Source organism: Magallana gigas, chromosome 6 (assembly GCF_963853765.1).
Source record: "Magallana gigas chromosome 6, xbMagGiga1.1, whole genome shotgun sequence".
Taxonomy (NCBI): domain Eukaryota; kingdom Metazoa; phylum Mollusca; class Bivalvia; order Ostreida; family Ostreidae; genus Magallana; species Magallana gigas.
Window position 1 is genome coordinate 19,070,310 of NC_088858.1, and position 12,643 is coordinate 19,082,952.

General features: G+C 32.5%; 1 protein-coding gene across 1 annotated transcript; it reads right to left on the reverse strand.

The window, feature by feature from the left end:
- Positions 1-2,933: 2,933 nt before the first annotated feature.
- Positions 2,934-9,889, reverse strand: LOC105334613 (homeobox protein orthopedia). Its single transcript, XM_011438131.4, has 3 exons — positions 9,597-9,889; positions 8,549-8,814; positions 2,934-4,371 (listed from the first exon to the last, which is right to left on the reverse strand). The coding sequence occupies exons 1-3, from the start codon at positions 9,655-9,657 to the stop codon at positions 3,841-3,843; spliced, it is 858 nt and encodes a 285-aa protein (XP_011436433.1). The 5' UTR covers positions 9,658-9,889; the 3' UTR covers positions 2,934-3,840.
- Between the last annotated feature and the right edge of the window lie 2,754 nt (positions 9,890-12,643).

Consider the following 12,643-nt stretch of genomic DNA (forward strand, 5'->3'; position numbering starts at 1 on the left):
CAAATCCTAATTCGTCCTGACAAATCCTAATTCATCAGAACAAATAGTCAATTCGTCTGAACAAAAAACTTATTTGTCTGAACAAAAAGGCTTGACCGTCGGAACAAATAAATTACTCGTACGAACATTGAAAAATTCATTTTTAAAATTTATTTTTATCTGGCTTTTCCACGCACCCGTAAAAATTGAATGGACATACCTATTAATAAAGTCTGAGACAAAGTTTTGTTAAGAGGGTTAGATGGCCGTGGCCATGTTTGATTTGAAAATATTTGTTGTACAAAATCACAACTGGGAATGGGCACAAGTTCTGAAACTGAGCCTGCACTCTCCCAATACAAGTATATAACACAGTACAAATGATGTATGCACAACATGAAAAGTGGCCATTTTTAGATTGTTTTGAACTCCTTTAAAAGAAGCTAGAGCACTATATAAGAATATAGGAAAATTCCAAAATTTTAAAGGTTAATTACATGGATTTTTTCTTTACTTTATGTAAAATTTTAAAGGTAAATTACATGGATTTTTTCTTTACTTTATGTAAAATTTTAAAGAAGATCTGACGGCTCATTCGTTGACCATCCAGGCTCCTTAACGAGCTTACAACGTACATGCATGAATCACAGCGGAAATCCAACATATGTAGCAATTAATTAAAGGGACTTGTAATTAGCCGGATACACCTACATATTATATATTGATATATTGAACTCGATCGGTGTAAATAAAGTTATTAAATCTCATCTTGGTCTTTAGAGTATGAGTAATCAAAACAAATTTTAGGCTGCACATATCCATGATGATCTCTTAACAACAAAAGCAAATGACTGATGTTCAAAATAATGTTGTTAGAACTGAGACTTAGCTTCCAATTTAATTCTTTGTTTTTTATTTAAATAATTAATTGCATTTATTATCCAGAAATATACTGATGGGTTCTGTTAATTTTGGAAGATATGTAAATATAAATAAAAAGTATTTTAAAATAAATAAAATACTATCGTTGCTATCATGACTTTTCTTTCCAAAATATAAATGCTATACATAGTATAAACGTGTGGTGATTTATAATATCCTAAGAATGTGAAAAACAGCTTTTGATCATATTGACTTAGAAAAAAATTGTTAAAAGTTTAGTACAAGTTTGCAAAGAATGGTATTACAGCTACAATCCACTTGCATGATCATTATGATAATAATATAATGATTAAAATCATGCAGGTGTAAAAACAACTGGATTTCATAAGACACGAAAGAAAGAAAGGAACTGTTCTTCCTGATATAATTTTTTTAAACAAATAAAATATACATACATGGAAATATTCGCCCCTGTTTTATTTACGCCCCTTTCGCCCTCTTTGTCAGTGGGTGAGTTTAAGACTGATTCCAATGTTTCAAATTATCTCTCTTTTAACATAACCCTGTCTGTGAGAATTCAAGACGTGGCGAAACTGTTTGGAAGTAAAGCTGGGCCAAAATAGCACGGGTCGAAAACAACCCTGTATACAGTATTTTAAAATAGGCAAGATGTGTATTCTATTTGTTGAAATAAATAATATCAGGAATGACAGAACAATTAGGAGGTGTACCTACGTAACAATGTAATTGCATTTGTATGGTTTATTTATATTCAAAATTTCATAATACATCACACAGTAATTATTTGATTTACAAATTTTACAAACAATGGTAAGCTTATGTAAACAAACGTCAGCAAATTCATCAGAAAACTTATACTAAGTAAGTTAAAATCACATATATGGGCACTCCTTTGGAATCATCATTGTTAGTGGGCAGCCGCGATGTTCGTGGCTCAGTCCACGAAATCACCTATTGTAAAAGATCTTATGTTCAGATATTATTATAATATATTGATTTGCAATAATCATTTATTAATAATCACATCATGTATGTACTCGTAGCTGCTATTTATTATATGTTCATTAATATCTTCCATATCAAAATTATATGGAAAAAAAGCAGAATAGATTAATTTTGTTTAGCTTTGTTTTTCTAACCAGTTACCTTGATGAACTTAAGGTTGTGTCACCCCCATCTCCCTCCTTTTCTGTCTATGACAAAATACAATGTATAAATAATATCGCTTTTTTTCGACCCTTTCTCTCTCTACGTCTGTACCTGTCTCTCGTGTTGGAGTTTTCGGCGACATGCCTTTGATCCCGGCCAAGGTTTGGGGCAAATGAATTTACTTTTAGTTTTGCATGCATTAAATCTTTGATGTAACTACCCTCATAAAATACCCTTTCTATCCAAAAAAGGGAAAGAAATAAGCACTTGTGAGATATACTTCATAAGTGATGGTAGGAGTACAATGTTCACATTCAACCGCAATAGACGCTTAGCTTCACCTCACGTTTGAAAAAGTTTGAAATACACGGGCGCAGTTAGGTACATTTTTCTCCTTCAGCTAGTCAATGTAATTTGTCAAACGCTATCTAAATGTGAGAAAAAAAGGTTTACCTCACTGCGCTGATATGTAACTGTTTAAAGATGCAAAAGTACAGTTGGTTGTCACAGCTTAGTGTAAATTATGTGGATTTATATAACGTGCACTTACTGAATCGGCTCGTTGAAGGATCCGCTCTTTTTTTTTAAAAATGTTACAAGGAAATGAATTGGTTGATATTGCTTCTTTTTTTCTCTAGATGAATTCCTCTGTTATACATTATAATTTTCAACAATTTTTTTTAATTCAGTTATGTATAATAAAATATTTTTTGTCACGAATTGTTATTGTAATACGTTTCCAGTTACACGTATTATAGGCACAATTTCTTACAAACATTCATGCAAGAAACCAATTCACTATTTCCAACGTGTGAAATTTACATATACATATATGTAGTAATCACTTTCGCAATAACAATGTTAATATACGTTTGAACTCTTGTTTCTCTAAGACTTGAGAATGTACGTTTTTAGTTTATTTCATAATAATTCCTGATACAATAGTATGACAATCATGATACTGATAACAAGATACTGCAATATACAACATAGATGGCAATGGACCAATCAGATATATTGATGTATAAAATGCCATTCTTTCTTTTACTATAACATAGTAAAATATAATTAAAATCACAATTTTTTTTTTCTATTAGATGATTTCTGATATTTCATTTAAACTGAATATCATTTCATGATTCAACGCTTACTGACAACAAATTCCATCGGATGAGAACATATATATAAACATCTTCCTGGCTGTCTAGTCCTTTTCAATGCATGTTTACCGGGTATATAATTGAATAAAGCACAGTATAATTCATGCTAATAACCACTTTATATATTTTTATCGATCAATTATATATGATTAGCAACTTTAAGTATAATATTGTTAACTGCTTTCTGTGAGAATACAAAGTCTGGGGAAATCGGCCAGAAATGATTGATACATTTGTATGCCTTAACACTGTTCTGTGGAATGTCTTTTTTTGTTTACAATATAAAACTCATTACAAACATTCACTTATATCGAACAAAACAATGTTATTTTATGAGAACATAGGTATCTTATTCTAGAGCACTTCAATTTTTTTACTTACAAATCTAGTACATGATAAATCTAATTTAGATTTTTCTTGTAAAAAACATGATAAATACATTCAAAAGAAAGACATTGCGCTACGACGAGTTCTGTGATTAGTCATTTTTGTGTTGGAAAGTTTCCACAAATTCATGTATTTACTTAATTCTATAATTAAAAGCTTTGTACATCTTTTTTCCTTCCACCACAAAGCAATAAAAGTTACCCTGTCGATTTCCTCGTCAGCGCATTTTGAAATCCATTGCATATGATGCCCCCAAAAAAGTTCATCTATATCCTGTGAGAGTTGCTGTATGCGCCAAAGCTTTTCTACGCAGCTCTGCTATGCTGGTTCCTCTCCAAGCATCATCCACGTCTTGCATGCCACAGTTGACTTGCGGATGAGAAATCGGCGGAGAGTTGGAATTCGCCGATAAAGGAGAAGCACAGCTGACGGATGGAACACCGAAGCAGGTGCTGTGTAATGAAGCACCATTATTTGGCATTGAAATGTTGCTTGCAATCGTGGAGCACGCATCTTGAAGACCCGTAAAAGGTACTTGAGAACCAAAAGACTGACCCAGGGGTGTTTGGCGAGGCAAGGAGGATGTGAGGGCAAGAGGATTCCCGTTTATTGGTGACGTCATACTTGGAATCGAGGACCAGCGAGAGTCTGTAGGACGAAACGTACAGAAAGCGTCATTCATAGTTCCGAATGGTGTCATCCCTGGATTAGGCAACAAAGCCCCGGGTGTGCGAAACACATTTGTGGTCTTCTTCCTTTTCTTCCATTTTGCACGCCGATTTTGGAACCAGACCTGCGCAATACGAAAAAAGAAACATTACCTCATTGTCATTTATAAAGTTAATACTGATATCTACTTTTAAAAAGAGAAGGAGTAAAAAATGGTATACTTTTGTACAAATTAGTCTGCTACCAGTGAAACCGTGAACATTTTAATGTTTTATCTGATTAAAATCGTCGAAAGGGTACAACAGGCACCGCTAAGAGTTCCTCTTTGAATGACATTAGCGTATGCATATGTATGTATTGCTGTCAGCCAATCAGATGACCGCTTTTACATTTTTGAACTAAAATATATCAGCGGATGTAATCTTTAAGTGCTCTTAATTTTCTGATCAGGTTTATCCTTCACTAGATTAATATATGGGACTTGTTGTTTACTTCGTTTTACATTGAAGATAAATCGCAACATCTCGAACCTTGCAGTCAGAGCTCAAATGTATTATCATCGCAGGATGTTTGATATTAATACAAAATGAAGTTGTCTCCTATAGTTTGAAGTATTTGCTAGAAAGAGTTTAAAGCTGGCTTTTCTCTAGTTATTTTGGTTATATCGTAAGGATAAGATTTAATGTAGTTTAATGAAAATTTTGAAAATTACTCATGATAAGATGACCTTATATTTGTTCCAATGGGTGGGGTTTTTTCAAATAAAGAATGTCGAGGACATTGAACGTTGTTTCCTCCGCTTATGGGATAAAAATAAAAACCGACCAGTTGCATATTGAAACTACGATATGTATTGAAAGGAACACTGTGATGGAGTTCGCACAAGACCAATTAAATTCAGTTTCATTTAGCAGAAACTTCTCCTTCAGTGAAGAAAATTTCTGCATGACCTCTTACTAGTAATTTTCACTGGAAAAGAAGTTCACATTGTGTCCGAATTTCCTCGAAATCTCTATACCACATGAAACGACATCCCTCAAATAGATCTGAAGAAAAGGTTGCCATTGTGATTATGGATCAAGTATTGCTCATACAGTATACTCTCAGAATGCTATCTATTAGCTTATCTTTTATTCACTTATGATAATATTGTTTATCAGAATTGAAACATTTTATTTTGTTTAGGGGTTTAGGATCACTTCCATAAAATGATGTACTTTCTTTGAAAATTTTCTAAAGACTTGTACATTTATTTTGTCAGTATCTTTCAGTGCCGTAGGTCCATCGTGCAGGTCGAATGCCCCGGGGGCTTTTTACATTTGTAAGAACTTTTAGAATATGGTTATCTCACTGTTTCATATTTGGGGTTTGATTTTTCTTACCAAATGATAATGGCACTTATGATGTACTTTCTGCCATACTGATATTCCCACACAGCCTCAAGTTTTTTTTTCATGGTTTATGAAACACATTTTACAAATTTTACAAGTTGCATTCATATGTTCGTGGAGTTCATTGAAAACAATCACACTCCATGATATTTTGAAATTATATTCTTTAAAGGAATTAAGAGTGAAAAGTCTTTTTAAATATTTTAGTACATTCATGTAATGTATTTCTGTGGTAAAAAATGAAGATTTATAACGTTTTAATACTTAGCTTTTGGAATTTTCTCAAATTGATTCAGAATTATATGTATAAGCTTTATAGAAACTTGCTCACTAATATGATTGTGTGTCCATTAATTATTAAAATTCCGAATGAGTATGTCATGGACTTGTTGACAATTAAAAATTGTAACTTAGTAAAAAACATATTAAACAATCTGACAATTTAAGTTTAGTTTTGCCAATTTTGATTGCCAATTCTTGTTTACTTATATTTTTTGCGTACCTGTTTGAAGTTGTTGCCAACAAAGTAGTCATGTTTTCCTGGTTGTAAAATGATTGTTCTACATTATATGTTCGAGAAACACATCCACCCACACAAGAATTATTTCAACGTTCGGTGACGGTTTGACAAAAATTAGCTCTCGTCCTAAAGTTTACATCACCCTATACAAGCGCTATCGGTGCGCGGTATTCTCGCGAGATGAGCGTGTGTTTGGACATGGCAGGCCCGTTTGCCAATAACAAAACACACGCAAGCTCGGCGGCCGTTAGAAAATGCTAATTGTTCTATTTGCACATCTTTGACAGGGCTGAAATACCGTTGTGTCATGAAATTCCTTTGACAATTTAGTGAAGTTAATAAAATAATTATAAATGTGTCAAGCGTGGATAGACTGCCATTGAGAAGATAATTTGTATGTTAATTGAAATGTTCCAATGGCGTGAGAAAAGAATGCATCAAATCTTGAGAATTGATGAATCTATATCAGCTTTCATTCGTGTATCTACGATTCCATGATATCTTAGAAATTAAAGCAATGAATGAAAAGACAGTGAGAATGATCAGTATTATTTAGATTTCGCGAGTGTTAAAATTTATTAAAGGGTATTTAATATTAAAAAAAAAAAATAACGCCTAACAGATGAACGTAATTTGTACAACCTATTTTTATAATGTCTACATTAGACGAATGGAAGGTTATAGCTCTGTTACCTGTGTATTAACTATAATATTTACCTCATTCTCACAAAGCATTATTTCCCAGCTACAATGCAGTTAAAACGCGATAACATTGAATGCAGATGAATGTGTTTACATTTCACAGGTTTTATTTATTTTAAGCAATTAATTGAAGAATAAGAAGCTGTATAAATCGGCAAAGATCAAAAGCGGTATTAATAGGATTTGTGTACGGTAGAATATCAATACGAGGAGGTCAACCGTCTCGCGTTTTAAGTTTGAATCAACTTTGTCTATAGTTTAGCCAATGTCCAGGTCATTCTATTTAAACAACATTCAAATGTACATACGAAATTTAGAATCGAAACAGTCTCTTTTTACTGAAATGAAACTCAATACAGACAATGGATTTTGTGTATCCGGTAAAAAAGGCTCAATATGCTGGTCACTTCAAAGTAAAAATTTCCCTTTGAAGTTCTTGGCCACGTAGTCTTTTATTGTTGAACTGCGATTTTTTCAAAATATAGAATTCAAAAGTTTCTCGATTTTCTCTTAATTTAAAGTACATGTACAAAGTTATTTCATAACTGTAATTTATCAAATATGGGATACTATCTAATTGCATTTCATCGAATATGGGGTACTTTGGAGAAAAATAAAACAATGGGAAATAAATAGTCTGATTATATTTGACATTACAAGAAACTAGCGTAAAGGGTAACATATTTATATGGATTTTAAATTTCCTCCATTTCATGAAAATTATCACATGCCCCAGATCACATTTATTGACATTCTCGTTGATATAAATATTTTTTTTAATCAAGACCAACTGTGTGGAACTAAAGAAATAGTTATGAAATCGTTAAAAAATATTTAGGTTTTTTTTTTCAAATATAAACTAAACCAAAACAGAGTACTGTATAATAAGAAACGGGTTTTAAGACGGGGATGCCACAAATTCACAGTTTTCGCTTGTTTTTGTTTGTCATGTCGAAACCGTTAGAGGTACCCAATGAAATCTATACACCTGCACGTGGCAGTGAGTGTCAATGAGAAGGTTATGGGCGCAAACCCGCGACAAACTCGACCAAAAGGCGATGAAGGTTTACAAGGGCGGGTAAATGTTTCATAATATGTCGTCGTCACAGCAAAATCCGCAACCATGAGTAAATTTTAAGAGCAGAACGTCAGAAATGACGAGTATATGTTCCTTTAAGAATTGTTTTCATCAAAGCGTAGATTATTTTTTGTGTGTCTGTGTAAGAAGATAGGTAACGGCAGGAGGTCATCATTATTTAACAGCAGGTTGTTTCTTAGCCTGCCTTTATATCCTTTGTCGGACTTTTATAAGGTCGTCTCTAATTACATGTACCTTGATTAGATCTTTTTAACTTATGTATTTGCATATCGCGACCAGTATGTGGCGTAGTGGAGATATATATATACTGAATTGAACTGTGTGTTTTAAAAATTTCGTTTTTTTTTTTAATTAATACACTTTTGAATACCATTTCATATATTTTTAAAGAAATTGAAGTGGGAACACTAGTTGTTTCAGCAGTAAGATTAACTTAATTTTTACTTTCCCGCCCCCCAAAAATAATTGAAATACTGTACAATATCGCTATAAAAAAAATTTCTTTTGATTGAAATTTACCAAAGATATATTTATTTCTTTATTTTCTTATGCGGTTCTTTTATTGTACGTAGTACTAAAACCCACAAACCTGAACCCTCGATTCGGTGAGACCAATCCTTAGAGCCAGTTCCTCCCTCATAAAAATATCGGGGTAGTGAGTTTTGGCGAAACTTCTCTCCAGTTCGTTCAGCTGGGCGGGCGTGAACCTGGTCCTGTGTCGCTTCTGTTTCGAGGGTTTGTCCCCGTCCCCCATCCTGTCCTCACCCCCGCTGTCTGAGTCTCGGGAGGGGCTTTGCGGGGGCATCGGACGTGTCACTGGGTTCCCTAAATCCGCTTTCAATCCTAGGCCTGAACCTACCAACAGATTTGTAATTTGTTTGGCTTTTTAATTTAATATTTCAGTATAATATATGGTAGTTTTATAATGATTTTTTTTTATTACCTATTGATTGATGTTTAATTTCTTTTTCGATATAACTTTGTTTGAAATTTTTTGACTCGTTTTATATATTGTCGCAGACTCGTTAATTGTCCTGATTCTATACTGAATAGAGTATCATACATACTTGCTAATTGTAATTAATCAGTCTTGGCTTTGTCAACCACTAATAAATTAAACTTTATCAAATATTCAAGAGATAATTAATGTTAAAGACTTTAAAAAATTAAAAAAGGTCGTTTATATTGCATATATGAATGGAAAAAAATATTTTAAAAATAAATTCTCAATAGATAATGTTTCAAAACGAAAATTTTTTTTTTAATTTCAAACAATTAGACAGGCATAAAGTGTTCGTATTTAATATCAAGATTAAATAACTAAAGCTGGATTTCGATTTCTCATATTAGTGAAGATTAAAAGATAAGCGATTTATTCAAACACACAAAAATTGGAAATAAAAACATCTCCTTGCCGGTTTTTTTTTTCTTGGGGGAGAATTACTGGCTTTACTTCAAGATAAGGTGTTGGTTGCTACTAATGATATTTACTTCATTATTTCCAGTACGGATTAAATTGAAAAGCAATGATTTCATTACCAGCAGATGAATTAAATAAGAGCAAGACCAACCGCGGCTTTCAACCTTAATTTGCTTTTGTTATAAATGAAGAATATGGTACGAAAGATGGCCCTTACCTTGCGAACTGCTTCCGAAATTCCCGGGCATCGGCATGAGTGTTGTGGCACCCAAATCCATATTGTTCTCTTATTTGTCGGAGAATCAGATATGAAAATTATTTTTTAAAACCTTCCATTTATTTTTATATCAATTGTTGGCGTAATTTTTGATAAGCATCTCTAAATGAATTTGATTGGAGGATATTCGATCCGCAGTTTGGCATAGATACGCGACCACTTTTGATCCTCCCTCCTCCCATCGGATCTGGCAACAGATTCCAACGGCTATCAGCGCTGGTGAGAAATGCCAATAATATCTCGCTACATGAATATTAAGTGATATTGATCAAGAGCGAAGTAGAGAGAGAAAAAAAAGAAAGAAAGGAAAAGCAGGGGTTCGGCATTTTGACAGCAACAATAATACGAAGTTTGTTTTTCTTCACGGGCAGTCAACGAGAAACGGGTAGCACACAAATGATACTTATACACATAAGGATTGTGGGAACTTCTGATCAATGGCATTGAATAATATTTACTTCTCTCTGCAGTTAAATGGGAGGAATTTTCCAATGCCTCAGAAGGGTTGTTTGCTTTGCCTTTTGTCCGAATCTTTTCATTTATAATAAACAAAATTACATTTCCACGTAAACACTAAATGGATTGAGTGACTCCGATAATTTAGTTGTGAAAAGATTCTACATAGCAGGTAATTTTCGTGCTAATGCAAACACGTCGAAGACTTTGTCGGATTCTATCACTTAATTTTTCAGTGATATTATATTAAATCAATTGAATATATTTTCTGCTTTTTAATTGATATTAATTTTGATCTTTATGCACATTTTACACCAAATACTCAACGATACATTTTGATCTCATTTTCATCTTATGGAATGCATTATAACTGAGCGGTTTTACTTTTATTAATCTCTCTCTTTTTTCCTTTATTTTAAAGAATATCTAACAATTTATATACTTTTATCTTTATATTTGTTTGGCATTTTATATTTGTTTCTTACTTTTTTGATATACTTTGTAGTATATAGTTGTTTTTTTTTTTGTGAAATGATTGCATCACGTCCCGTAAAAAGATTTTGCTCAACATTGTATGCGTGGTCAAGACGTTAGTTTAGGTTGCCTGTTTGAATGACTAGCAAAATTTTATATTACATGATTTTTATAATTCATGTTCAAGTGTTATATAGATAGACATATAAAAGTTGTCAATAGGGATAAAAAAGTTACTTTAAAATTAGTGTAGCTATTTGTTTTTCATGATATCAAGTTCATTAACATCTCTCTCTCTCTCTCTCGCTCTCTCTCTCTCTCTCTCTCTCTCTCTCTCTCTCTCTCTCTCTCTCTCTCTCTCTCTCTCTCTCAGTGCTGGATATAAATATATTTGATATCTGAGATTATTGGGAAGTCATCAAACAAGTAAATGAAAAATGTTCTACTGAAAAATTTATTTAAATATTATCATGATATAGATCAATGTTTAAATCATTATTGCGTTAATTTCTTATGTCATCATCAAGGCCGTGCTTTTTATTACAGTTAAATTAAAATAAACTCAGGAAGGAATTGAAATGAAAATTAAGTTAATTTTAATATTAGAAAATAAGAAATAAAACATGAAAAATATATATTCTTTGAAATATAAATCATTGGATCCTGTACATGTGTATCCTGTTTTGATTGTTAATAGATTTGATTTGGATATCACTTCTTACTGACAATACGCGTATTCATAAAAGCTTGCATTGCAGGTTTTTTTTTTTAATTTCAAACCTTATCAGCAGAATCAAAGGTTTAAGAGAATTTTGATAAAAAAAAAAATTTAAAAAATCAGCTTAACTTTGACATGAAATAATAAATTAGAATTTTCATGTAAATTACACGATAAATCATGCTCATCTACACTCACTCTCTCTCTCTCTCTCTCTCTCTCTCTCTCTCTCTCTCTCTCTCTCTCTCTCTCTCTCTCTCTCTCTCGCCGCTGTTACAAATATGGTAGACAAGATATCCATAAACAGTCTATCAGAAATCAACAAAGGAGTGTCGCAGATATAATAATAATCAGATAAATCACTGCAATCCATCGTATAAAACTGTTAGATTTACATGTATTAACACTGGAGTAATACGACTTTCGTCGGTACAAGCAAAAAAAGTAAACCAGGAACTAGAATTTAGTATATATATTTTTTTTAAAAGTCTCCAAAAGATCACATCCTTGTATTTAATTAACTAATAAAGTACTCAGAAAACTGTTTTATTTATGCATCAATATCCCGGAACATAACAGGCATTAATCGCAGAGACAATGCAATATGCAGTCGGAGGAACTGGAGTTGGACTGCCGAGTTTACTTAATCATCGCCTGTTTCCTGTGGAGATTAATATGGCGGAGGAACAGTCACGTGATCTGTATTACTGCACGAATTGTGTTTTAACGGTAGTGCAATATCATAATTATTCAACTGGCCAAAAATAGTATACGGATATTATAGCACACAATATTGCACTTTTTATTCATGGAAAGTCGGTTTTATGAACCATGAGAATATTTCCTTGTTGACAATCTTGCGAAGATTAATATTGTTAAGAGATACCGGAAGTTTTACATAAATAAGAGACAAGTTACTGTATAGCGCTTTATTTGCGTGATGGTAAATGTAAGTTCATGTATGTATTAATGTTGCTGACATTTCGCATATCGTAATCAATGATTAACAATTAATGATTAAGAATTCGCAATACCATATCTATGGTTATTGTTATCAAAATCCAATTATCTTCAAAAATATTTATGCTATAATTTACCGTTTCCCTTGAGCATAACGTGACATGGTAGGGAATATGGATGAATTGTGATATATAAAATGTGGCTAATTAAAATCCTTCTGTTTTATTTGTTTTACAGCTTGCATTTGTCACTTAAAATAGATACAACAAACCTGGTGAAATCTGCTACAAATGCGTTTGTGAAAAGCTAAATTTCTCATGTGTCTCACAACAATATTATAACAATTGTGTCTTTTTTTTTTGGTTTTCTTATATATATT

Excerpts from the sequence above, each read along its gene's own strand:
- LOC105334613 (XM_011438131.4), bottom strand. The coding sequence starts at position 9,657 with ATGGATTTGGGTGCCACAACACTCATGCCGATGCCCGGGAATTTCGGA. Across the intron at positions 8,815-9,596 it reads TTTCGGAAGCAGTTCGCAAG|GTTCAGGCCTAGGATTGAAA; the intron begins GTAAGGGCCATC and ends ATCTGTTGGTAG. Across the intron at positions 4,372-8,548 it reads TCACCGAATCGAGGGTTCAG|GTCTGGTTCCAAAATCGGCG; the intron begins GTTTGTGGGTTT and ends CGTATTGCGCAG.